The sequence below is a fragment of the Accipiter gentilis genome, chromosome 36 (genome assembly GCF_929443795.1).
Source record: "Accipiter gentilis chromosome 36, bAccGen1.1, whole genome shotgun sequence".
Lineage (NCBI taxonomy): Eukaryota > Metazoa > Chordata > Aves > Accipitriformes > Accipitridae > Astur > Astur gentilis.
In genome coordinates this window covers 889,727-916,041 of record NC_064915.1, presented here as the reverse complement: position 1 = coordinate 916,041, position 26,315 = coordinate 889,727, and the positions used below count along the sequence as shown (strand labels likewise).

The 26,315-nt window shown below is 60.8% G+C and overlaps 3 protein-coding genes across 70 annotated transcripts in view; 2 read left to right on the top strand and 1 right to left on the bottom strand.

The window, feature by feature from the left end:
* The window catches only part of SYNGAP1 (synaptic Ras GTPase activating protein 1), a 30,582-nt gene extending 29,191 nt beyond the window's left edge, over positions 1-1,391 (top strand). For 15 of the 19 annotated variants that reach the window (XM_049792769.1, XM_049792780.1, XM_049792766.1 and 12 more), the window contains one exon: positions 1,217-1,391. In XM_049792769.1, coding sequence (XP_049648726.1) covers positions 1,217-1,350 — 134 coding nt within the window. In that variant the 3' untranslated portion in view covers positions 1,351-1,391. The remainder of the gene's footprint in view (positions 1-1,216) is intronic. The other 4 variants (XR_007504790.1, XR_007504789.1, XR_007504788.1 and 1 more) reach the window with 1 other exon arrangement.
* A 3,213-nt stretch (positions 1,392-4,604) lies between these two features.
* On the top strand, positions 4,605-11,018 carry ZBTB9 (zinc finger and BTB domain containing 9). Of its 50 annotated transcripts, none has more exons than XM_049792888.1 (5): positions 4,605-4,634; positions 6,334-8,869; positions 9,406-9,727; positions 9,972-10,023; positions 10,460-11,018. In XM_049792888.1, exon 2 carries the CDS (start codon positions 6,350-6,352, stop codon positions 8,111-8,113), a length of 1,764 nt encoding a protein of 587 aa, XP_049648845.1. In that variant the 5' UTR covers positions 4,605-4,634; positions 6,334-6,349; the 3' UTR covers positions 8,114-8,869; positions 9,406-9,727; positions 9,972-10,023; positions 10,460-11,018. The 50 variants fall into 50 exon arrangements, with proteins under 50 accessions (XP_049648845.1, XP_049648840.1, XP_049648813.1 ...); XM_049792883.1 differs by having other exon boundaries at positions 9,937-10,023; XM_049792856.1 differs by having other exon boundaries at positions 9,406-9,849.
* Positions 11,019-15,812: 4,794 nt separating this feature from the next.
* LOC126034838 (coiled-coil alpha-helical rod protein 1-like) lies at positions 15,813-25,651 on the bottom strand. The gene is made up of 13 exons (XM_049792695.1): positions 25,628-25,651; positions 24,834-25,105; positions 20,691-21,111; positions 20,154-20,237; positions 19,077-19,214; positions 18,624-18,734; positions 17,864-17,949; positions 17,416-17,528; positions 16,912-17,011; positions 16,554-16,621; positions 16,275-16,345; positions 16,056-16,098; positions 15,813-15,916 (listed from the first exon to the last, which is right to left on the bottom strand). The coding sequence occupies exons 1-13, from the start codon at positions 25,649-25,651 to the stop codon at positions 15,831-15,833; spliced, it is 1,617 nt and encodes a 538-aa protein (XP_049648652.1). The 3' UTR covers positions 15,813-15,830.
* Positions 25,652-26,315: the final 664 nt, after the last annotated feature.

The following is a 26,315-nucleotide window of genomic DNA, read 5'->3' as shown; positions in this document are numbered from 1 at the left end:
GACGTGGATCCAGATTGTCCCCATGTCCCCCATGGACACCGGGAACCCTTGGGGACATGGACCCGGGGTGTCCCCATGTCCGTCTTGTGTCCCCATGTCCCCCAGGGACACTGGGAACCTTTGGGAACATGGACCTGGGGTGTGCCCATGTCCCTTCTGTGTGCCCATGTCCCTTCTGTGTCCCCATATCCTCTTGGGGACATGGGCCCAGGGTGTCCCCGTGTCTTTTGGGACACCAGGGAGTCTTGGGGGACATGGATCTGGAGTGTCCCCATGTCCCTCTTGTGTCCCATGTCTCTCAGGGACACTGAGAACCCTTGGGGACATGGATCCAGAGTGTCCCCCTCTCCCTTCTGTGTCCCCCAGGGACACCGGGAACCTTTGAGGACATGGATCCAGAGTGTCCCCCTCTCCCTTCTGTGTCCCCCAGGGACACCAGGAACCCTTGGGGACATGGATCCAGGGTGTCCCCATGTCCCTTTTACGTCCCCATGTCCATCAGGGACACTGGGAACCCTTGGGGACATGGATCCAGGGTGTCCCCATGTCCCCCTTATGTCCCCTGTCCCTCAGGGACACTGGGAACCCCTGGGGACATGGATCCAGAGTGTCCCCCTCTCCCTTCTGTGTCCCCCAGGGACACCGGGAACCCTTGGGGACATGGATCCAGGGTGTCCCCTTGTCCCTCCTGTGTCCCCATGTCCCCCTCGGGGACATGGTTCTGGGCTGTCCCTGTCCTGCTTATGTCCCCCATGGGGGTGACAACAGTGGGGACAACAGGGTCACCGTCCCCTCTGGGGGTGGCTGGGGGGGGGGGGGGGGGCCACCCACCGTCCCCCAGCGCTGGCGCCCGCCGTCACCCGCCTCGTCTCCATCCTCGTGTCTCGTGTCTGTCCCCATCTCACCTCACCCGGGCTGGGGGCGGGGGGGGGGGGAGGTGACACGCGCGTCCCTGTGCCATGTCCTGTCCGGGGCTGGGGGACGGGGGGGACGGGGGACATTTGGGGGGGGGGGGGGGGTGTCCTACCAGCACCGGAGGGTCCCACCGAGCTGTCGCAGGTGAGTGCCGCACCGCGTCGGGGAGCTGGGGGGGGGGGGTGGCACAGGGTTGGGGGTGGTGGGGTGGTGGGTGACTTGGGGACATTTGGGGAGACTTTTTTTTTTGGGGGGGAGCGGGGAACAGGGGGGGTGAATGAGCCCCCTCGGTGCCTTGCAGGAGAGGCAGCTTTCCGCCGTGGGTGCAGCAGACCCGGGTGTGAGTTGGGTCGGGGGGGTCCCCGCGCGACCCCCGCCTCCGCCCCCGCCACCCCCGATCACGGCCAACGGCGAGCTGCGCGGCCCCGCTGCTGAGCACTAGCACCCGCCCCGGGGGCCACCGGGACCCCCCCAACCCCCCGCCCCGGGGCTGGCGGTGGCCCCCGGCGACCCCCGGGGAAGAGGAGGCGGAAGGGAAGGTGGCGGGGAGGAGGGGGGGGGGACACAGAGGAGATCCCCCCCCCCCCCATCCCCACCTCCTGCCCCGGCCTCGTGCGAGACGAGGCGGCCCTCGTGCGAGGGCTCCTCGTGCGACGGGAGCGGGGCGGCCTCGTGCAAGGGCTCCTCGTGCGACGGCTCCTCCCGCAAGGGCTCCTCGTGCGACGGGAGCGGGGCGGCCTCCCGCAAGGGCTCCTCGTGCGACGGGAGCGGGGAGGCTTCGTGCGAGGGTGCCTCGGGCACCAGGGACAGGGAGGCCTCGTGCGACGGCTCCTCGGGCAACTGCTCCTCGTGCAACGGCTCCTCAGGCAAGGGGAGCAGGGAGACCTCGTGCAACAGCTCCTCGTGTGATGGGAACAAGGCGGCCTCGCGCAACGGCTCCTCGTGCACCGGGACGGGGGTGGCCTCATGCATCAGCTCCTCGTGCATCGGGTCCTTGTGCAATGGGGGGCGGGGAGGCCTCGTGCACCGACTCCTCGTGCAACAGCTCCTTGTGCACCGGGACTGGGGCGACCTTGTGCACCGGGAACGGGACGGCCTCGTGCACCGGGACTGGGCTGGCCTCGTGCATTGGCTCCTCGTGCACCAGGATCAAGCCAAGCCCTCGTGCACCGGCTCATCGTGCAGCGAGACTCGGCGGTGGCGGGGGGGGGGGGGCCCCTCGTGCATCGGGATCACGGTGGCCTCGTGCAACGGGATCAGGGCGGCCTCGTGCAACAGCTTCACGTGCTCCAGGACCGGGCATCCCTCGTGCGGCACCTCCTCGTGCACCAGGACCGGACCTCCCCGTGCATCACCTCCCCATGCACCAGGACCAGGCCAGCCCCCCCCCCCCCCACCTCCGCCGACCCTCTCCCCCCCACCTCCTCGTGCATCACCCTCCTTGCACCAGGACCGGACCTCCCCTCGTTGCATCAGCTCCTCGTGCATCACCACCCCTCGTGCACCAGCCTCCTCGCGCACCAGGCCCGGACCTTCCCCTCGTGCATCACGTCACCACGCACCGGGCAGCCCTCGTGCATCGCCTCCTCGTGCACCGGGACCGGACCTCCCTCGTGCATCACCTCCCTCGTGCATCACGTTTTCCTCCCCCGCCGCCCGTGTGCGCAAGCCTCCTCGTGCACCGGGACCGGACCTTCCTCGTGCATCACCTCCCTCGTGCACCAGCCTCTTTCGTGCACCAGGCCCCGGGGCAGCCCTCGTGCAACGCCTCCCCATGCACCAGGACCGGAGCTCCCCGTGCGACACCTCCCCGTGCAACAGCATCCGCCCCCCGTGCACCATGCCGGGGTGTCCCCCCCCTCCTTTTTTTTTTTTTTTTTGGCCCCTCTCTCTTCTCTTCGTGCATCGTCTCTCGTGCATCGCACCCACCCCGTGCACCAGGAGCCGCAGGACCCCCGTCCCCCACCCCCCGTGCGTCCAGCTCCGCCGTGCAGCAGCCTCGCTGGGCATCGCGACCGGGGTGTCACCGTGCATCGGGGGGGGGGGTGGGGTGGGTGGGGGTGGTGTCCTCGTGCACCGGGATGGGGGCACCCCCCCGTGCACCACCAGCCTCACGCACCACGACCGGGGCGTCTCCGTTCACCATCGGCCTCCTGCAGCGGCATCAGGGTGTCCCTGTGCACCAGGACTGGGGTGTCCCCGTGCGATGGCATCGGGGTGTCCCCGTGCACCACCATCCTCGTGCGACAGCACTGGGGGGGGGGGGGGGGGTCTCCCCGCGTGCCACCGGCCTCGTGCGACGGCACCAGGGTGTCCTTGTGCACCAGGATCCTCGTGTGACAGCACCGGGGGGGGGTCCCCACGCACCACCATCCTTGTGCAACGGCACCGGGGGGGTGTGTGTGTGTGTGTCCCCATGCACCACCATCCTCGTGCGACAGCACCGGGGTGTCCCCCCGTGCGACGTCACTGGGGGGGGGGGTGTCCCCGAGCACTGGGACTGGGGTGTCCCATCCCCCCTCCCTCCCCCCCCAGTGCACCAGGACCCCCCTCAAATGCCCCAGGACCCTCCCAAATGCCCCAAGACCCCCCTCAAATGCCCCGAGACCCCGCCCAAGTGCCCCAGGACCCCCCTCAAATACACCAGGACCCCCCCCCTCCATCCACCGGGACACCCCCCCCCCATCCACCGGGCCCCTTCAACGCACCGGGACCACCCCCCTCCCCCGCTTCACCGGCCCCCTCCCCTCGTTCAGCGGCCCCCGGTGCCCGCCCCCCATGCCTCCCCCCGTGCCCCCCCCCCCCCAGTCCCCGGTGCCCCGGCCCGGGCCCGCCGCAGCCCCGACAATCCGCCGCCCGCGGGCGGCCCCATGGCGGGTCTGGGCTGGCTCCAACCCCCGCCGGGGCCGCCGCTGCCCGCGGAGCCTTTAATAAACTCGGATCGGTCTTGTAGCCCCGCCTACTGGGGGCGGGGAGGGGGCGGGGACTGGGGCGGGGGCGCGGCTAGGGCTGAGGCGGGTTGGGGGAAGCGGGAGGGGGCGGGGCTGAGGGGGCGTGGGAGGGCTTTAGAGGGGAGGGGGAGGGGTTTGCGGGGAGGTTGGGGTGGGAGGGGGCGGGGCTGTCTGGGGTGGGAGGGGCGTTAGGGGAGGGCGTGGTTTGCTGGATTTAGTAAAGGGAGGGTGTGGGACGGGCAAGGCTGAGTGGGGGCGTGGGAGGGGCTTAAGGGGAGGGGTGGGTGGTTTGCTGGGGTTTAGTAAAGGTGTGGGAGGGGGCGGGTCTGCCTGGGAGGCGGGAGGGGCTTTAGGGCGAGGGGCGTGGTTTGCCGGGGGTTTAGTTAAGGCGAGGGAGGGGGCGGGGACTCGCCGGGGTTGGGCGGGTATTGGGAAAGGGAGGGGCTTGGAGGGGGAGGGGCTTAGGGGCGGGGATTGCGGGTGGTGGAGAAGGCGGGGCGCAGGAGGGGGCGGGGCCTCCCGGGGCTGAGGGGGTGGCTCGGGAGGGGGCGGGGGAGGCCCTCTCTCTGCGCGGGGTGGGCGTGGCTTGAACGTGGGCGTGGCTTCTCGCGGCCGGGAGGGGGGCGGGGTTGCGGCGGGCGGGGCTTGGGAGAGAGAACCTTCGCGGAGGGGGCGGGGCTTCCCCGGGGGCGCGTCACTACTCCGCCCGCAGGAGGGGGCGGAACTTCCCCGGGGTACGTCACCGCTCGGAGGCGCCGGCGGCCGGGGGTGAGCGCGGGGCGCGCGGTCACGTGACTGAACCGGGGTGGGGGTGGGGCGGCCCCGGTGGGTCCCGGTGCCGCGGCCGGGGGGGGGGGCAGGAGCGAGGGGGGCGGGGCGGCCCCAGGGGTATAGGTGTCCCCCCCCCCCCCGGGGCAAAGGGGCACCCCGTGGGGCACCCAAGGGGGTGATGGGACACCCCGTGGGGCAGCAGGGTACCCGGGGGGGCAACCGGGCACCCAAGCGGGCAACTGGACACCCCATGGGGCAGTAGAACAGTTCGTGGGGCAAAAGGATGCCCAACGGGGCAACAACGCAATCCGTGGTTCAGTAGAACGTTCATGGGGCAACAGGGCACCCCGTGGGGCAACAGAGTGCCCGAGAGGGCAACAGGGCACCCAAGTGGGCAATAGGGCACCCCATGGGGCAGTAGAACAGTTTGTGGGGCAAGAGGATGCCCAACGGGGCAACAACGCAATCCATGGTTCAGTAGAACGTTCATGGGGCAACAGGGCACCCCGTGGGGCAACAAGACACACCATGGGGCAACAGAGTGCCCGAGAGGGCAACAGGGCACCCAAGTGGGCAATAGGGCATCCCATGGGGCAGTAGAACAGTTCGTGGGGCAAGAGGATGCCCAACGGGGCAACAAGGCACTCCATGAGTCAGTAGAACATTCATGGGTCAACAGGGCACTCCATGGGGTAACAGGGCACTCCGTGGGGCAACAAGACACCCCGTGTTGCAACAGAGCGCCCGAGAGGACAACAGGGCACCCAAGTGGGCAATAGGGCACCCCATGGGTCAGTAGAACAGTTCGTGGGCCAACAGGCCACCCCATGGGGCAACAGGGTGCTTGAGGGTGCAACTGCACACCCCACGGGGCAGTAGAACAGTTCATGGGGCAACAGGGTACCTCAGGGGGTAACAGGGCATCCCATGGGGCAACAGAACAGTTAATGGGGCAACAGAGCACCCAAGGGGGCTACAGGACACCTCATGGGGAAGTAGAGCAGTTCATGGGTCAACAGGGCACCCCGTGGGGCAACAGGGTACCTGAGGGAGGAAAGGGGCACCCAAGGGTGCCCTAAAGCACCCCATGGGGCAGTAGAACAGTTTATGGGGCAACAAGGCACCTCACAGGGCAACAAGACACCCTGGGGGGCACCTGGGTGCCTGAGGGGGCAACAGGGCACCCAAGTGGGCAGGTGGGCACCCCACGGGGCAGCAGAACAGTTCAGTGGGCAACAGGGCGCCCAAGGGGGTAACAGGGCAACCCGTGGGGCAGTAGAATAGTTCATGGGTCAACAGAGTGCCCAAGGGGGCAACAGGGCACCCAAGGGGGTCCTAAATCACCCCATGGGTCAGTAGAACGTTCATTGGGCAACAGGGTGGCCCATGGGGCAACAGGGTACCCCATGGGGCAGTGGAACAGTTCATGAGACAACAAGGCACCTCACAGAGCAACAAGACACCCTGGGGGGCAACAGGTTGCCTGAAGGGGCAACAGGGCACCCAAGGGGGCCACAGGGCACCCCACGGGGCAGTAGACCAGTTCATGGGTCAACAGGGCACCCGAGTGGGCAACTGGGCACCCAAGGGGGCCACAGGGCACCCCCTGGGGCAGTAGAACAGTTCATGGGGCATCAGAGCACCCAAGGGGGCAACCAGGTGCCCCCTGCCCCATGTGACAGACCTGTCTCCACAGGCTCATCGTGGGGAAGATGGCGGCAGAGGGGGGCCGGGTGCAGATCTCCTTTCCCCAGCACGCGGCGGCGTTGCTGGACTCACTCAATCGCCTGCGGCTGGAGGGGAAGTTCTGCGACGTCGCCGTCCACGTGGGAGGCCGGATCTTCCCAGCCCACAAGAGCGTCTTGGCTGCCGCATCCCCTTTCTTCCACGACAAGCTTCTTCTACAGGATGGGGGGCGCCTGCTGCTGCCCCCCGCCATCGACCCTGACGCCTTCGAGGGGCTCCTGCACCTCATCTACTCGGGGCGCTTGACATTGCTGTTGGAGGCCCTGCCTGGTCACCTCTTGGTGGCCAGCGGTCTCCAGATGTGGCACGTGGTAGATCAGTGCTCGGAGATCCTGAGGGAGTTGGAGGGTGGGGCATGCCGGTGGGCTGGGCGGGGCAGCGAGGCGACATCATCGTCATTGTCAAGCGGCCGTGGCGGTGAGGCTTCATCATCATGGACCACCCGTGGTGGAGATGGGTCTTCATGTGTCACCCATGGTGGAGATGGGTCTTCATCATCATCCTGGACCACCCGTGGTGGAGATGGGTCTCTGTGTACCACCCATGGTGGAGATGGAGCGTCATCGTGGACCACCCGTGGTGATGGGTCTTCATGTACCACCCACGGTGGAGACGGAGGATCATCGTGGACCACCCGTGGTGGAGATGGGTCATCATGTCCCACCCGCGGTGGTGATGGAGCGTCATCATGGCCCACCCGTGGTGGCGATGGGTCTTCATCGTCCTCGTGGACCATGCGTGGCGGCGACGGCTCATCGTGTCCCACCCGTGGTGGTGGTGATGGAACATCCTCGTGGTCCACCCGTGGTGGTGACGGATCTTCATCATCATCATGGCCCGTGCGTGGTGGCGATGGCTCTTCATGGGCCACCCGCGGCGGTGACGCAGCGACGCCATCTTTCACCAAGGAAGGGGGTGAGGAGGTTCTCAAAATCCGTGTGGCCGCTGACGTGGCACCAGCGGCGACGTCGTCCCTGAGCTCCCTCCTGAAGGATGCCGGTGAGGAGGTCCTCAAGATCTGCGTGGAGGAGGAGGAGGAAGAAGAAGAAGAGGACGAGGAAGAGGGTGGCCACCGCCGCCGCCGCCGCCCCACTGATGCCCTCCAGATCGTGCTGGAGGAGGAGGAGGAGGAAGATGGGGCACCTGGAGATACCCATGAGCCCCCCAAGATCTTCTACATCAAGCAGGAGGTGGGCGACGCCAGCGCCGTTGAGGACCTCCTGCCAGCGACTGAGTTGGTGGGTGGTTTTGCGCCGGCGGAGGTGAGCTACGTCATCCCGGCGGGCGGCGGCGGGACAACGGTGACAACCGGCGGCACGATGGTGACAACCGGAGGAGCGGCCGTCTTCCCGCAACCGTCTTGGAAACCGGTGGACCTTCACGGGAACGAGATCCTGGGCCGAGGTCAAGCCCTTCACGCTCCGGTGAAGCTGGGAGCGGCTCCCGATGGCAAACGTTTTGGTTGCTTGTGCGGTAAACGGTTCGCCGTCAAACCCAAGCGGGATCGGCACATCATGTTGACCTTCAGCCTGCGTCCCTTCGCCTGCGCCGCCTGTCACAAGCGTTTCAAGTTGAAGCATCACTTGACGGAGCACATGAAGACCCACGACGGAGCCGGGCGAGCCTGCGAGCGCTGCGGCCGGCGCTTCCGCCTACGGAGCGGATTGGCCAAACATCGGCCGCTCTGTCAGGGGGCTCGGTGGGGAGGGGGGTGCTGGGCCTGTGAGTGAGGGAAGGGGGGGAAAGGGGTGGGGAATGGTTTAGGGTCTGGCGCAGTTCAGGCACTGGTCCCAGTTCAGGCTCTGGTTGCAGTTTAGGGCTCTGGTTCCAGTTCGAGTTCTGGTCCCAGTTCAGGGCTCTCATCCCAGTTCAGGCTCTGGTCCCAGTTTAGGGCTCTCATCCCCGTTCGAGCTCTGGTCCCAGTTTAGGGCTCTCATCCCAGTTTAGGGCTCTCGTCCCAGTTCAGGCTTTCATCCCAGTTCGGGCTCTGGTCCCAGTTCAGGGCTCTCATCCCAGTTCAGGGCTCTTGTCCCAGTTTAGGGCTCTCATCCCAGTTCGAGCTCTGGTCCCAGTTTAGGGCTGTCATCCTAGTTCAAGCTCTGGTCCCAGTTTAGGGCTCTCATCCCCGTTCGAGCTCTGGTCCCAGTTTAGGGCTCTCATCCCAGTTTAGGGCTCTCGTCCCAGTTCAGGCTTTCATCCCAGTTCGGGCTCTGGTCCCAGTTCAGGGCTCTCATCCCAGTTCAGGGCTCTTGTCCCAGTTTAGGGCTCTCATCCCAGTTCGAGCTCTGGTCCCAGTTTAGGGCTGTCATCCTAGTTCAAGCTCTGGTCCCAGTTTAGGGCTCTGTTCCCAGTTCAGGGCTCTCATCCCAGTTTAGGGCTCTCATCCCCAGTTCAGGCTTTCATCCCAGTTCAGGCTCTGGTCCCAGTTTAGGGCTCTCGTCCCAGTTCAAGCTCTGGTCCCAGTTTAGGGCTCTGGTCCCAGTTTAGTGCTGTTGTCCCAGTTCAGGCTCTCGTCCCAGTTCAGGCTCTCATCCCAGTTCAGGCTCTGGTCCCAGTTCAGGGCTCTCATCCCAGTTCAGGGCTCTTGTCCCAGTTTAGGGCTCTCACCCCAGATCGAGCTCTGGTCCCAGTTTAGGGCTGTCATCCTAGTTCAAGCTCTGGTCCCAGTTTAGGGCTCTCATACCAGTTCAGGGCTCTTGTCCCAGTTCAGGCTCTCGTCCCAGTTTAGGGCTCTGTTCCCAGTTTAGGACTCTCATCCCAGTTCAAGCCCTGGTGCCAGTTTAGGGCTCTCATCCCAGTTCAGGGCTCTCGCCCCAGTTCAGGCTCTCATCCCAGTTCAGGCTCTCATCCCAGTTCAGGCTCTGGTCCCAGTTCGAGCTCTGGTCCCATTTTAGGGCTCTCATCCCAGTTCAGGCTCTGGTGCCAGTTCAGGGCTCTGGTTCCAGTTTGAGTTCTGGTCCCAGTTTGAGCACTGGCCCCAGTTCAGGCTCTCATCCCAGTTCGAGCTCTGGTCCCAGTTTAGGGCTCTGGTCCCAGTTTAGGGCTCTCATCCCAGTTCAGAGCTGTCATCCCAGTTCAGGGCTCTTGTTCCAGTTCAGGCTTTGGTCCCAGTTTAGGGCCCTGGTTCCAGTTCAAGCTCTGGTCCCAGTTTAGGGCTCTCATTCCAGTTCAGGCTGTACTGGTTCAAGCCCTGTACTGGTTTGGGGCCAGCTCCTAGTTCAGGCCCTGTACTGGTTTGGGGCCAGCTCCCAGTTCAGGTCGTGTACTGGTTTGGGGCCAGCTCCCAGTTGGGGCCAGCTCCCAGTTCAAGCCCTGTACTGGTTTGGGGCCAGCTCCCAGTTCAGGTCGTGTACTGGTTTGGGGCCAGCTCCCAGTTAAGGCCAGCTCCCAGTTCAAGCCCTGTACTGGTTTGGGGCCAGCTCCCAGTTCAGGCCAGCTCCCAGTTCAAGCCCTGTACTGGTTTGGGGTCAGCTCCCATTTCAGGTCCTGTACTGGTTTGGGCACAGCTCCCAGTTAAGACCCTGTACTGGTCTGTGGCCAGCTCCCAGTTCAGGTTGTGTACTGGCTTGGGGCCAGCTCCCAGTTAAGGCCAGCTCCCAGTTCAAGCCCTGTACTGGTTTGGGGCCAGCTCCCAGTTCAGGTCGTGTACTGGTTTGGGGCCAGCTCCCAGTTAAGGCCAGCTCCCAGTTCAAGCCCTGTACTGGTTTGGGGTCAGCTCCCATTTCAGGTCCTGTACTGGTTTGGGCGCAGCTCCCAGTTAAGACCCTGTACTGGTCTGTGGCCAGCTCCCAGTTCAGGTTGTGTACTGGCTTGGGGCCAGCTCCCAGTTGGGGCCAGCTCCCAGTTCAAGCCCTGTACTTGTTTGGGGCCAGCTCCCAGTTCAGGCCCTGTACTGGTTTGGGGTCAGCTCCCATTTCAGGTCCTGTACTGGTTTGGGGTCAGCTCCCATTTCAGGTCCTGTACTGGTCTGTGGCCAGCTCCCAGTTCAGGTCGTGTACTGGTTTGGGGCCAGCTCCCAGCTGGGGCCAGCTCCCAGTTCAAGCCCTGTACTAGTTTGGGGCCAGCTCCCAGTTAAGGACGCCCTCAGCTCAGGTTCCGGTCCCAGCCCTCATCTTACTTCCGCTTTTCACCCGCCAATCGGTGCACGCAGAGGGAGCGCGGTAGCCAATGGCGGTGCGAGGAGTGGGAGGGGCGTTGCCGTAGTGACCGCACTGCGGACCGGCCGGGTCGCCGTGGCAACGGGTGACCATGGCAACCGGAACGGGCGCTCCCGGGTCCTTCTGCCCGCCGCAGCCACGCCGGGACCCAGTGTCCCCCCCAGGACCCTCCTGTCCTTGGGGAGATTTCCTCCCCCCCCCCCCCCCCCCAATACTGCAGGGACACTCGTGTCCCCAAGTGCCACCCCCAATAGGACACGGTGCCACCGGTGATGTCACTCCAGGGGGTTTAATGGGCTGAAACGGTGCAAAAAAGGGTCAAGGCTGTAAAAAGAAATAAAGCGTTGGGTCATTGGGATGGAGAGAAGCAGTAAGTGACTGGGCCAAACTGGTGCTGCCACCTGGGAGGTGACACAGGGTGACGTGGGGGTCCCACCAGTGCCAAACTGGGATGGCACTGTCATCTACAGGGTGACACATGGGGATGTGGGGTCCCACCAGTGCCGGACTGGTCCAAACTGGGGTGGCACTGCCACCTGAGAGGTGACATGGGGGTCCCACAAGTGCCAAAGTGGGATGGGAATGTCACCTCTGGGGTGACGCGGGGGTCCCACCAGTGCCGAACTGGGATGGGACTGCCATCTATGGGATGACACATGGGGTCCCACTAGCCAAACTGGGATGGCACTGTCATCTACTGCATGACACACAGGGACATGGGTCCCCACCAGTGCCAAACTGGTCCCCATTCCTGGATACACCCTACTGACACCTATACAAAAGGTGGGTGCGTGTGGGTGGGTGGACACCTCGGTTCCTGCTGCCCCACCGGTGGGTTCTGGGTACATTGGGTCTTCGTGTCTACATTACAGTGGAGGGATGTGATGACCAACTAATTCGGTTTCCTTAATTATCCATCAAGATTCCTGAGAGGGAATGACACATTTCCTCATGGAAGGGTTTAGATTGTCCATCATGTGAAGATTCTTGTCTTTTTAGATGTTCTCCACATCTTCTCTGGGTGTTAACACCTTACCGGGTGTTGCTCCCGGGAACACTCGCCACACTTTCTAGGTGGATACTCTCCGTAGGATGAAGGTTCACCAACAGCTTTCCACTTACTCATCCAGGAGGTCAGTGGTTCCTAGGGAGGGAGAAAGACGACCGAGGTCTTGGGTTGCATGCAAATCTCAGGAATGAGTTATCTCACTCCCACCATTTCCCATATTCCTTTCCCTCAAAAGTGCGTTTTCCCACCCAGCATTTCCCAAGGGATGGGTGTTGATTCCTTGCCCACTCTCCTGGATGCCTGGAGGTGGTCAAAGCATCCTGCTGGTGTTGGGTCAGCACATGAACCTCTCTATAGTGGACTACCCATAGGAGTCTGCTGCGAGTTCAACACTTGTATGGCCTCCCATAAGCTCCTCACCTAATTAGTGTCATTGTTTTGCCATTTGAGTTGTTGGTTAATCAACCCCTTCCAGCTTTCCACCGCTCCATTCCTCAGAGCTTGGTAGGGTTTCAAAGTCCACTTAACTCCATGCTCAAGCCACCGTTTCTCTCCTATTTTTAAAAGGTCAGCCATTATGTCCTGCAGTGTCGGGTACGCACCAAACCATCGGTTTAATCCTGCCGTGGCGCCTGGTGGGTAAAACGTTACCCAAACTCGTTACTCTTTCAACTCCGGTTGTAAATTTCCATCCTTCAGAGGTTGGTGTCATGGGGGAGATTGAGTCAACCGACCAAGTGTCCCAAAGGACTTGCCCTTCCCAAGTGACTTTTGATAACTCCTTCTCCCATTACCAAATCCATGAGTGGTCACTGGTGGGACCACTTGTTGCTTAGAGCTTGGCCAACATGGTCCTGCCGCATGATGATACAGGTCCGTGTCCCCCCACCATTTGTGGAGCCATTCAGCCATCCAATACTCAAGCTAGAAGAAAATCCTGCCATGTTTCTACTGGTGGTCGCTCGTATCAGTCCATCTGGCCACCCCAGTCGTATTTTTTTGGTGTGCGGCTCCATGCCCTATAGCAGTAGGACAGGAGATGGTGATGTGGTATCTTTGTTCCCAATATTTTCTTCTCTGTACATCTCCATTCCCCATCTGCCAGTTGCGTTTTGCCCAATCTCCCTGCCATTGCGTAGCACCAGCCCATACACATATGGTCCATACGTATGTGGTGCATATGCCATTTCTAAGAGCTAATACTTGTCTGCTGGTTGCGCAGAACCTTCTACTTGCTCCATTAACACAAGTCCATCAGCCACAGATCCAGCAGTAGCCGTTCCTTGCCGTTCACCTAGTGTTTTATGAGCACTCCCATGAGTCAGACACCATGCGGTTGGTGGAGGTTGAGTTCAGGAGCATCTTGGGTAGGAGAACATGGAGGCTCCATGTATTCAGTGGCCGCTGGTATGTGCTCCATAGGTTCAGCAACTTTATTCTCCCTGGTCAAGCTACCTGTGATGGATATACAGTCCCACCTCTGTACAGTGGTCTTAGGTGCTACACCTAAAGGTGGTGGCCTAACACCGAAGAGGTTTAAGAAGAGGTATTGGCACATGGAACGTTAAACTTCTTCCTTGAGTTGAAAGTTCGGTTGTTCCCGAGCCTTCGTAACCTGCTAGAACCTCTTCAGAGGCTGAGGAACTGTGCTGAGCCCTCTGCCATGAGTTGGAGCTACTCAGAGGTCCCTGTTGACATAGGCCTGCCAATATCCCATCTTTCCCACCTGGATATGCAGTGAGAGGGGCTGCATAGGGTGGAAGGGGCCCCATGACACATTCATATTGGCCTTTAGAAGCTCCAGGGCCTCTTCACATGGCGCAGTCCATGCCCAGACTGCATTTTTCTTAAGTTACAGAGTGGTCATGTTATTCTATGAAATCCTGGAATACGCGTCCTCCGAAATCCTCAAGTCCCTGTCACACACGCAACTCCTTTATTCTCAGGGACAGGTTAACTCTTGGATTTCTTGTAGGACCTCAGCAAGAGCCATTTTCCTCCCACCTCTCCATCTGACTCCCCAAAACATTACTTCCCAGCTGGGTCCTTATTTCTTTCCTTCCTCTACCTCAATTAACTGTTGGTGTGGTATAATCACCTCCCCAGCCCATTCCACAGCTTCTGCTGGGCATCTACCTACTAAAACATCATCTATATGTTAGTCACCACTTGCCATTTTCTTTACTGGTCATACCAGAGAGTTGGAGGGGGATGAGACTCGACAACCTTCTTCCAGCTCTTTTATCAACCCAGGAACAGAACAATAAACATCAGAAGGTTAATTTGTATCGTGGAATATTAACTATCTTGTTGTGGGGTAGAGGAGCAGCAGTTGGCAACTGATTTGTAACTCCGCAGGCGTCTTTATCTACCATCGGTATTTGGGCTCCTGTGTCTGAGGAATGTTCAGCGAGGAATGCTGTACGTGGCAATCATTAACCACGACCATCACCTCAGGACTTGGATCCTCAGCGGTAGGAGCAGCAGCCATGACTGCTTCCACCAAACTGCACCTCCACACTGGTTTCCTGTAGATTCCCAGTCTAGGTTTAAGTGCTGATGGATTCGGGTCTATTGCCAAGCTCACATCCTCTGGTTCCCATCGTTACCCCTGTAAATCCCACAGCGTCACCCCCATCTCCTGACACAGATCTCAGAGGACCACGACAAGTTAATGAGGGGAAACCCGGGCACTAGAAGGGGAGTTGGCAGCTCATTGAACTGACTCGGAGAGAGCCCCTTATCCAAACGTTATTTCCCATCATCTCTGTGAGTGTTTCCCCATTTTCGCCTTGTGTTTTGCATGGAGACAGACCGTCTCTTTTTTATTCTGTTTATTTTAGTGGAGGTTCTCACCTGTTTTTTATCCCATGGGGTGCTGAGTGGTAAATCTACTAGCATACATTGAAGGACCAGAAAATAAGTATATTCTTGGAAAATAACACCATTTAAGCCTGCCTGAACGGCTAAAGCTAATTCCCCCCATGATCAGTGGGATGCTGAGCGCATCACCGGCCCAAATTCATAAAGGACTTGGAATATTTGGCCCTGTGGTATCCAGTACTCCCAGACTCGATGCTAATGGTGGAGCTTTAGTGGGGCTACGGTGGAAGTGGTTGGGTCCGGCTGTCCAGATCCGTGTCAGCCCCTCCACAGGTGTTTCTCCTGGGTTAGCTCAGTGTCTCTCCCCCGATCAATTAATTGGAGACGAGTTTTGTGCCCCTGTAGGCACGCTCTGTTGTTCAACTTTAATTATGGCTGCCAAGAGGGCAAGGAATCATCCTCGTTATTACCCGCCAGTCTGCTCGTTTCCAGATATTCCAATCATCATCATCCACAGCACAATGAACTTGAACCGGGTCTAAAGTCACTTCCACCCAACTCCTCCTGCCCTCTTCACCTTCGGCAATTATCTGGGGCTGAAGTTTTGACTTGAGCAATCTAATTTGCATTTTTAAGTACTTAGACTTCACTTCCTCATTTTCCTCTTCCAACTCATCAGTCATATCCCTCGCTCCTCCAAGTGCCCAGTCACCAGCACACGGCATCTTCTCCTTTTCCCTTCTCTAACCCACACAATGCTAGTCGTTTGCTGAATTCCTGCCAAATATTACCGGGACCCAGCCAACGGCTCTCAATCTGGGATAAATCCCTCTTGGGATTTCACCATCCCTCTTCCTTCAATTTTCCTCCCAGTTGATGCCGCTCAGCATCTGTTTTTTTGTACTTTGCCAAGGCACAGACATGCACAAGTATCTCTGCTCACACTACAGCAGTCACGTCAAGTAGCTCCACTGGGATGTGTCCAGGAGAGATGCTACTTCTGACATCACTAACATGTCACAGCTCGTTTGCATCTCTCAAAATACTCTGTCAATTAAACTTGAGGAGCTCGTTAAGAAATATAACGAACAAACAAGGGCTCAATCCCCTCTGCACGGAGTAGTTTATCACCTGAGTTTCCTTATTTACCACTCAAGTTGTGAGGTTTCATCACTTAGAGCTTGTTAATTAGTTTATCTGTGCATCTATGAGCAAAACGAGTTGCCCAGGTGATGATGCGAGCCCTCATCCTTCCTCTGGCGCAAAGCCAGCGTCCCCAGTGTCCCCCCAGGACACATGGCATGAGCTATGTTAGCCCTAACCTGAGCAGGAGCTGAGTGACATCTGGGAAGTGACACAGGGCGACATGTGGGTCACACCAGTGCTAGACTGGGCCAGACTGGTCCCCTCTCCACTGGCTAGGGTGGTGGGGGAGACTCACCTGGATCCACAGTGGGGTCAGGGAGGGTCACCATTATCCCCATCGTCCCCGAGGATGGCGGCGCCCAGGGCCTGCAGCTGCGTCACGAGGGAGCTCAGCGCCGCTGGGGGGACATGAGGAGACACTGAGAGACATTGTGGGGCACCCAGTCATATCACAGGACACTGGGAGGGACAACAGGGACATGGGGACAGCAGGGGCGACATGGAAACACACACAGGTGCCACATGGGCTGGACCTACCTCTGCTGGAGGGATGCCCCATCCTGTCCTCATGGGGGGAGGCCTGGGGGTGACATGAGGGGTGACACAGGGACAGCAGCCACCCCTGTCCCCAAGTGCCCTCCCAGACCGGTGCCCCCCTTCTCACCCCTTCCCTGTGCCACCTCCAATGTCTCCAGCCCCCCCATGCCCCCTCTCTGTGTCCCCCACATCCCCACCCATGTCCCCAGACCACCTCACCTTGTCCCACGTCACCTCGTCTTTTGTCACCCAGCCGTGTGTCACCTCCTCAGCCACCCCCGAGGCCACCACTGTGGGGACAGGAACAGGCTGCAGTGGGGACACGGCAGCCACCACTCACCCGCAGGGGCACAGGGTGGCACTGGGTCCCCATGGTGTCCTCAGTGTGTCCCCTGGCACCTGCCCGGTGTCCTCTCGTGTCCCACCAGCGATGTCCCCTGCCCAGTGTCCTCCCCACCAAGCGCACACCCACAGTGTCCCCAGCGCATCCCCACTCACCGCTGCGCCGGACCCTGGCCATTGTCCCCGTGAGCAGATGGGTGCTGCCTGTCACCTCGGCCACCAGGCTGGAGACAGTGTCACCATGTCACCCCCGGCCCCACACCTGGGTCAGGGCCATTAGGGTGGGGACAGGGCCACCATGTCACCCCTGGAGCCCCCAAAAGCAGAGACGGGGTCCCCTGCCACCCATGGGGACCCAAAGTCACTCCCAGGGTCCAAATATCCCCCCCAGTATCCCCATACTACACTTGTGGCATGTCACCCATGGGGTTCCCTCCTGCCCTCAGGGTCTCCTGGTGTCCTTCAACACCCCCAAAGTGGACCCAGGCATCCAGGCCCCTCTCCCGTCACTCACTTGTCCCCCACTGGGTCCCGCTGCCACCGCGGCTGGTCCAAGGCCACTGCCGGGGCCACCAGCCCTGGAACAGGGGACAGGGTGAGTCCAGGGCCACCCACTGCAGAGAAAGGGTGACGGTGGCATCAGGGCCACCCTATTCCTGTCCTCACGCCTTGTCCTGTCCCCATCCCCACATCCTCATCCCTGTGTCCTTGTTCCTCCCCTGTCCCCGTATCTCTATCCCTGTCCCCATGTCCCCCTCCCTGTTCCCAGGTCCCTCTTCCTGTCCCCATGTCCCCTTCCCCTCCCTGCTCCTGTGCCCTCATGTCCCCACATCTCCCTCCCCATGTCCCCATCCTTACCGCAACCCATCCCTGTGTCCCCATCCCCATGTCTTCCTCCCTGTCCCCATGTCTCCTTTCCCGTTCCCATGTCCCCCTCCCCTCCTCACCTCTGTGCCCCCTGTCTCCACATCTCCCTCCCTGTGTCCCCATCCCCATGTCCCTCTCCCCATTCCTGTACCCTGGAGGACACGGAGCCGCTCTCCTGCCCGGCGCAGGCGGGCACTGAGGGTGACCATGGTCCCAGTGGCTGCTGTCACCTCAGCCTCGCGTGCTGTCACCACCCCAGCCAGCCTGGGGGCCACAGGGGACAGGGGAGACATGACACAGGGACAGGACCAACAGTGATGTGGAAACAGGGACACTGGTGACCTCCCAGTGTCCCCATCCTTCTCCCCTCCCAGTATCCCCCAGATGCCTCTCAGTTCATTCCCAGTTCCCTCCTAGTGTTCCCAGTGCCTCCCAGTATTTCCCCAGCCCCTATCCCAGTCCCTCCCAGCATCATCCCAGTCCCTCCCACTCCCCCCCCCCCAGTTTCTTCCCTGTTCCCCCCCATCCCTCTTGGTGCTCAATTCCCCCCCCAGGCCCTCTTAGTGCCCCCCCAGTCCCTCTGAGTCCTGTCCCAGTACCTGGCAGCCGCCCGGGCCAGTTCCCCCAGTGCCTCCTCAGCTGCCTCTGCCCGTCCCCGCTGCTGCATCACCTCCTGCGCCAGGCGCTGGGACAAGTGCCACCACATCCCCAACATGTCCCCAAGCCCTCCCGTGTCCCCAGCATGTCCCCGCTCTGGGTCACCTGCCTGGTCAGATACTGGGACACTGCTCAGTGGTCACCGATGTCACCAGCATGTCCCCAACCCCTCCCCAAGTGACCCGCTGTGATGTCTCCAGTGAGTCCCCACACCACCGCCAGTCCATCCCTGTGTCCTCAGCACATCCCCAGCATGGCCTGGACATGTCTCCCTCTGTGTCTCCATGTCCCCAGCATACCCCCATGTCCCCAGCATGGCCCCACATGTCCCATACATATCTCCAGTGCCCCCCCCCCGTGTCCCCAGCAGGTCCCCCTTTACCCCACGCATGTCCCCAGTGTGTCCTCATGTCCTGATCATGTCCTTCCATGTCCCCAGCAGGTCCCCGTTTCCCCAGTCTGTCCCTGTATGTCCCATGCACGTCCCCATATAGCCCATGCATGTCCTCAGCAGCTCCCCGTACATTCCACATGTGTCCCCTCATTTCCCGAGCCCGTCCCACGCATGTCCCCAACAAGTCCCCATATGTTCCACAACTTTCACTGTGTCCCCAGCAGGTCCCCATATGTCCCACATATGTCCCCCTATGTCCCCAGCAGGTCCCCATACATTCCAAGTGTCCCCCCCATGTCCCTGCTGACCTTGGTGTCCCGACGCTGCAGCTCAGCAGTGGCCGCCCTCTCGCGCAGACTCAGCTCCAGCCGTGTCACCCGGCGCGTCCCTGCTGCCACTGCTGCCCCCAGCGTCCCCACCTGAGGAACCCAGGTGTTCGGGAGAGTGCCAGGAGGGACCCAGGCATCCAGGAGATGCCCCCAAAGGGAAACAGGTAACGCCTGGAAGGGACCCAGGCATCCGGGAGACACCCCAAAGGGAAATGGGTGACCCCCAGAAGGGACCCAGGCATTCAGGAGACCACCCAAAGGGAAATGGGTGACCCCCAGAAGGGACCCAGGCACCCAGGAAACTCCCCAACTCCGCTGAAAGGGACTCAGGAATGCCCCCGGGAGGGACCCAGGTGTCTGGGCACGTCCCAACCCCCCTAGATGGGACCGAGGTGCCACCCCCAGGAGGGATCCAGAAGTCCAGGCACTCACCTGCGCCTGCAGCACACGCTGCGCCTCCTCCTGCACCCGCAGCTGCACCAGAAGAGCAAAGACCTTCTCCCGCCAGCGCCCCAGAAGTGCCTGCAGCCGGGGGGGGGCCACTGCCACAGGCACCCTGGGGGGGGGCAGCTGGGGGGTGAGACGTGGAGGTGTGGGTGCTCTGGGGGCCTCCCCACCACCCCCAGAACCCTGCCCCACAAGTCCCTGCCCTGTTGCCCTCCAGAACCCTCTGTGGCACCCTAGGCCCCTCCCATTGATCTCCAGCAGCACCTCACAGCACCCTAGGGCTCCCTGGCACCCAAAAAGCCCCTCAGTGGCACCCTATGGCACCCCAGGGTCCCCCAGCATCCCAAGTCACCCCATTGTCCCCCTGGCCCCCCCTGTGGCACCGAAGGGCCTCCCCATTGCTCCCCAGGGGCACCTCACAGCACCTAGGGTTCCCCCAGCAACCCAAAAGAATCCCACATGGCACCCTATGGAAACTCAGAGGGCTCCAACCCCCCCAAATCCCAGACCCTCCCCCAGTATCTTGGTTCGTCCCATCACACACCAAGGACACCTCCTGGCACTCCAAAGCCACTCCAGCACCCCAAAAATTCCACCAGGGCACCCTATGGCACCCCAAGACCCTCCAGAACCCCCTCCCCTCAAGCACCACTGCCCCCTGCAGCACCTCAGGGATACCCTGGACCCCCCACAGAGCACCCCAGGACTCTCCCTTACTCCCTGGGTTGCCCCATTGCTCCCCAAGACCCCCTGTGGTACCCTATAACCTCCCATTGCTCCCCAGGGACACCTCACAGCACCCTAGAGCTCCCCCAGCACCCCAAAAGCCCCCCCAGTGGCACCCTATGGCACCCCAAAGCATCCCAGGACCCCCCCCAGCACCCCAGCCCCCCTCCCCTGAATTGTCTCAGGAGCCCCCAGGGTCCCCCCTGGCACCCAAGAAGCACCTCACACCACCCCAGCCACCCCCTAGCACCCCAAAGAGCTCCCCAGGAGCACCCTATGCCCACCTGCCCCCCTAAAAGCCCCCCCAAGGGCACTCTGTGGCCCCCCCAGCCCCACCTCACGGCCCAGCTCGCGCTCCTGCAGGGTCAGGATGTGGCCAAGGGCACTGAGCCGGGCCTGGAACAGCACCTGGGCCTGGCACTGGGAGGAATGGGGACAGTGTGGGGACACCGCAGGGGTATCAGGACACCGTGGGGACAGTGGGAACGGGGACATCCTGGGGAGAGGGGACACCATGAGAACAGGGTGACAACCTGGGGACACCAAAGAGACACGGGAACATTCTGGGAACACTGGACATTGGGACATGCTGGGGACACCAAAGGGACAGGGGACATACTGCGCACACTGCAAGGACATCCTGTGGACAGGGCCACCATGTCACCACCACTGTGTGGGGACATCCTGGGGACAGGGAGACACCCTGGGAACACCAGAGGGACAGGGGACATGGGGATGTCCTGGGGACACAATGAGGACAAGGCACAGGGCCACCATGTCCCCCCGAACCATGGGGACACCCTGGGGACAGGGCCACCACGTCCCCAAGGGGAGGGGACACGGCCCCCAGGGGACCCAGACATCCAGGCTCACCTCCTCCAGGGGCTGCCCCCCATCAGACTCCACCCCCTGGGTTTGACCACGCCTCCTCTCAGCCTCAAGCTCCGCCTCTAGGGTTTGACCACGCCTCCTCTCAGCATCAAGCTCCGCCTCCAGGGTCTGACCACGCCTCCTCTCAGCATCAAGCTCCGCCTCCAGGGTCTGACCACGCCTCCTCTCAGCCTCAAGCTCCACCTCCAGGGCTTGGCCACGCCTCTTCTCAGCATCAAGCTCTGCCCCCAGGGCCTGGCCACGCCTCTTCTCAGCATCAAGCTCTGCCCCCAGGGCCTGGCCACGCCTCTTCTCAGCATCAAGCTCCGCCTCCAGGGCTTGGCCACGCCTCTTCTCAGCATCAAGCTCCACCTCCAAGGCTTGGCCACGCCTCTTCTCAGCATCAAGCTCCACCTCCAGGGGCCTGCCAAAGGGGACCTAGGTGTCCAGGCTCTGGGGGTTACTGGGAGGGCTACTGGGGGTTGCTGAGAGCATTGGAAGGGGAGACTGGGGGATTACAAGGAGCACTGAGGGTTACTGGGAGCACTGGGAGAGGGTTAGTGGGGGATTACTGGGAACACTGGGGGTTACTGGGATGGGTACTGGGAGGTTACTGGGAACATTAGGGGGGTTACTGGGAGCACTGGAGGGGTAACTGGGAGATTACAGGGAGGGTAACTGGGAGGTTACTGGGAGCACTGGGGGTCCTTACCTGGTGCTGGGACTGGGGGGGCGGAGCACGAAGTGTGACGGGGGGAGGAGGCCCCTCAGACCTGGGGGAGTGGGAGGGACCCGGGTGTCCGGGGGGGACCCAGGCGTCGGGGGCTCACCAGTGCCTGGCGGCTCCGTGTGACTCTCGGCCATTGGTGGCACCTTGGGGGGGGGGGCAACTCCCAGTAAGTCCCAGTAACCCCATCATGGGCCCAGTACCTCCCTATTCCTAGTCCCGGTACCTCCCAGTAACCACCCCATGGCCCCAGTTAACTCCAAGCAACCCCCCCATGCCCAGACTCAGTACTTTCCAGTAGCCTCCAGTTAGGGCCTGTTCATGTCTCCTCACATTCCCAGTACCCCCCCAGCCTCAATGACTCCCAGTAACTACCAGTGACTCCCAGTTCCAGCCTGGTTCCCATAAACCCCTAGTAACTCCCAGTTCCAACCTGCCATGGAACCAGTGACTCCCAGTCCTGCCCCCCACCCCAACACCCCCACTAACCCCCAGTGGCTCTCAATTTACTGACGCCCCCGCCCCTCAGCCCCAAGGACTCCCAGTATACCCCCCAGTGGCTCCCAGTAGACCCCCATTCACCCCATTATGGTCCCAGGGGGTCCCAGTACACCCAGGAGCCCCCTCCCTCATATTCCCAGTGACTCCTAGTACACTCCAACACACTCCCAGTAATTCTCAGTAGCCCCTAGTGGCTCCCCACTCCCCCCATCATAGTCCCAGTGGCTCCCAGGATGCCCAGTGACCCCCAGTAACCGTCCCTTCATATTCCCAGTGACTCCCAGTTCCCCCCCACACACTCCCAGTAATTCCCCATAGCTCCCAGTGGCTCCCCACTCCCCCCATCATGGTCCCAGGGAGCCCCAGTACACCCAGTAAGCCCCTCCCTCGTATTCCCAGTAACTCCCAGTTCAACCCACACAGCTCCTCCCAGTATCTCCCAGCAGGTCCCCACTGCCCCCCCTCAAGGTCCCAGTGGCTCCCAGTTCCCCCAGTAGCTGCCCCCTCATATCCCCAGTGTCTCCCAGTTCCCCCTCCTTACTCCCAGTGGCTCCCCATTTCCCCCTCCCCACGGTCCCAGGGGCTCCCAGTACCTCCCAGTACCTCCCAGTACCACCAAAGCCCCGTCTCCCTTCACAACCGCGCGGCGCACGCCGGGAACGCGTCGCCGCCGCTCTCCCCCTCCACCCGGGACAGCCAATCAGCGCGTCGCACTGAGCGAAGAGTCCGCCCCCCTACCCCAGAGGCGGGAAAGTATCAACCAATGAGAGGCGGCAACGCGCAGGTCCCGCCTCCACGCTGGCCAATGCAAGGCTGCGCCTGGGCGTGGGGGGCGGTGCATAGAACGCGGCGGCTCGTCCCGCCCCCTCACGGAGTCTCCACCAATCAGGGCTCGAGGGGTGGGGCCTGGAGTAAAGCGGGGGCTTTGAGGGGGGTAAATCTGGGCCCTGAGGGGGTAAATCAGTCCAGGAGGTAAATCAGGGCCCTGGAGGTGTAAATCAGGGCCTGAGGGGGTAAATCTAGGCCTGGGGTGGTAAGTGGAGTCCCGTAGGGGGTAAATGGGACCCCTGAGGGGGTAAATCTGAGCCCTGAAGGTGTAAATCTGAGCTCTGTGGGCACAAAGGGAGCGCTGAGGGGTAAATTTGGCCTCCAAGGGTGTAAATCTGAGCCCTGAGGGCACAAAGGAAGCCCCGAGGGTGTAAATCTGAGCCCTGGGGGGTAAATCTGGGCTCCGAGTGATATAGTAAGAGTTGAAAGATCAAGAAAATGAGAATGAGCAGGAGGGAGTCATGAGCAATCACAAAGCTTAATTAAATGTTTGATGAATTTACGATCTTGCTGAGAAGGCACAAACAGAGGCCTTGCTTGATAGATAGGGCTGGAAACGGCAAGAACTCCTGTCCTTGTTCTCGTCCTTGTAGATAATTTAGCTTAAACTAGCCGTATGGTTTTACATCACTAATGAAAACTTAGATAATAAGAGCACTAACAAGCATTTTTTTTTTAGGGACTAATGTGCATTCTTTAGGATAAGATGTACCAAAACACGTACAAGACCACACTGCGCAGAATCACCTGAGGAGGGTCAAATAGCGGACAAGTGAGGAAGACTATGGAAGACCACCAGAGGACTCCTGAAGACCACCAGGGACCTTCAACGCACCTGCGTAAAGGGCATTTGCATATACTAATAGCTTCCCGGAAAACTAATGAATATGTATAAAATTTCTCGGAAATCTAGCGAATATGTCTGTGGAACATGTACTTAACCTGCACAATTAGGCCTGACGGTGTGCGCGATAGGTGGAGCGATCCCTCGTGCATCCAGCGCTGCAAGAAAGAATGCCTGCTTTCTAAAACTCCAAAATCAAGGCTTAGAGAGTTTCTTCGACTGGCTTTTTTGGTATCACAAAGGTGTAAATCTGTACCCTGAGGGGTTAAATCTGGGCCCTGAGGGCATAAAGGGGGTCCTGACGGGGTAGTAAATGGGAGCCCTGAGGGGGCAAATCTGAGCCCTGAGGGGTAAATTTGAACCCTGAGGGCACAAAGGGAGCGTGGAGTGGGTAAATCTGGACTCCAAGGGGGTAAATCTGGTCCCTGGGGGCATAAAGAGAGGCCTGAGGGGGTAAATCTGGGCCCTGAGGGGGTAAATCTGAGCCCTGAGAGCATAAAGGGAGCCCTGAGGGGTAAATCTGGGCTCCAAGGGGATAAATGTGAGCCCTGAGGGGTAAATCTGGGCTCCAAGGGGGTAAATCTGTGCTCTGGAGTGTGAGTCTGGGCTCTGAGGGGTGAATCTGGGTTCTGGCATGCAAATTTTGGCCCCGGGGGCGTTAAACCTTGGCCCTGGGGTAATAAAAGGGGGGTTCTGAGGGGTGACAGGACCCGGGCACCCATCACCCCGGAAGACTGTGTCCCTTGTGGGTGTGGGAGTGGCAGTGACGTAGGTGCCACTGTGTTGTGACGGTATCCAAGGGGCACAGGGAGGTAGGTGCTGGGAAGGGGTCCCCACATTCGGATGCCTGGGTCCATGAGGGGGGGATCCCAGGGGTGGGAGGGGGAGCTGGGGGCAAGGGGGTTGGGAACCACACCCAGATGTGTGGGTCCCTCTGTGGTTGTGGAAAAGGGAAGTTGAAAACTTCCTGCCCCGGACGCCTGGGTGCCTCGGAACGGCCGCGCCTGGATGCCTGGGTGCCTTGGAGTGGTGATGGTGGTCCCACCCGGATGCCTGGGTCCCTCTTCTAGGGGTGTGTGTCCCCTCCCAGGACACATCGGTCCCTGGACAGGGTCCCATCCCCGGACACCTGGGTTCCCAGGGAGGGTTTTCCCACCCCGACACCTGGGTGCCATCCCCAGATGCCTGGGTCCCTCTTATCTCTATTTTGGGGTTGGGGAGGGCTCCCCTGCCTGGATGTCCCCACCTGGATGCCTGGGTCGCCCGCAGGATGTCATCTCCACCACTGTCCACGGCGGTGGGCTCGGCCAAGGCGGCCTCAGGACGGGTGCTGCAGGCACTGCGGGAGCTGGCGGAGGCGCTGGGAACACCGGGAACGGTGGCAAAGGTGTTGGCAGAGGCGAAGGTGGTGCTGAACGAGGCGGAGGTGGTGCTGGAGAGGTTGCAGATGGCGCTGGAGGACACGATGGCGGCAGCGCCAATGGTGCCACCAACAGTGGGGCTCAATGCCGAAAGGCTCTACCGGGATCTGGGGACGGCCGCCGATGCCAGCGCTTCCGAGCTAGAGCGGGAACTGTGCCGGAATCGCCGGCGTCGCTGGGGTCTGTGGGTGGTCCGGACTGTTTCCCTGGTGCTGCTGCTTGTCTGTGCCCCCGTGTGTGAGTATGGACCAGTATAGGTCAGAATGGACCTGTTCAGACCAGTAGGGAGCCCTACAGATCCACCTGGACCAGTAATGCCAGAAAAGAACCTTACAGACCAGTAGGAAGCTTTACAGACCAGTAGAGACTTTCCCTTGCCCTAGCCAGTACGGACCAGAATGGACCAGTTCAGACCAGCTGGGAGCCCTACAGTTCCGCTTGGACCAGTAATGCCTGTAGAGGTCCCTACAGACCAGTATGTATGAGCAGGGAACCCGACAGACCAGTAGGGACCATAAGAACCCCCTGTAGAGCAGTAAAGACCAGTATGGACCAATAGGAAGTTCTGTGGACCAGTAGAGACTTTCTCTTGCCCTGACCAGTATAGGCCAGAATGCACCAGTTCAGACCAGTAGAGAGCCATATAGGTCTGTTTGGATCAGTAATACCAGTAGAGAACCCTACAGACCAGTACAGATCAGTAGGGAGCCCTACAGACCAGCAGAGACTTTCCCCTGCCTTGATTGGTATGGACCAGTTTAACCAGTAGGGACCAGTTCAGACCAGTAGGGAGCCCTAAGGATCTGTTTGGATCAGTAATGCTAGTAGAGAACCCTACAGGCCAGTAGGGAGTAGTACAGACCAGTAAAGAGCTATAAAGACGAGTAGAGACTTTTCCCTGCCCTGGCCAGTATTGGGCCAGTTCAGACCAGTAAGGACCAGTAGGATGCCCTAGAGATCTCCTGGCTCAGTAATACCAGTAGAGGACCCTACAGACCAGTAGGAAACCCTACAGACTAGTAGAAGCTTTCCCCTGCTCTGACCAGTATAGACCAGTCTGGAGCTATATGGGCCAGTAAGGAGCTCTACAGACCAGTTCAAACCAGTATATACCAGCAGGGACCGGTAGGAGCCACTGTAGACCAGTAAAGACCAGCACAATACCCTACAGACCAGTGTAGACCAGTATAGAGCTTCCCCTGCCCCAACCAGTATGGACTGGGGGACACTGGGAGGGGACTGGGGACACTGGGAGGGGACTGGGGACATCAGGAGGGGTCTGGAACACTGGGAGGGGACACCAGGAG

What these genes read in the sequence shown, in the direction of transcription:
- ZBTB9 (XM_049792888.1), top strand. Translation starts at nt 6,350, where the DNA reads ATGGCGGCAGAGGGGGGCCGGGTGCAGATCTCCTTTCCCCAGCACGCG.
- LOC126034838 (XM_049792695.1), bottom strand. Translation starts at nt 25,651, where the DNA reads ATGGCTCTCTACTGGTCTGAACTG. An exon ending in AGCGCGAGCTGGGCCGTGAG is followed by an intron (nt 19,215 to 20,153) that starts GTGGGGCTGGGG and finishes CTCACCCCCCAG; the next exon opens with CTGCCCCCCCCCAGGGTGCC. An exon ending in GCGGCTCCGTGTCCTCCAGG is followed by an intron (nt 17,012 to 17,415) that starts GTACAGGAATGG and finishes CTTTCTCTGCAG; the next exon opens with TGGGTGGCCCTGGACTCACC.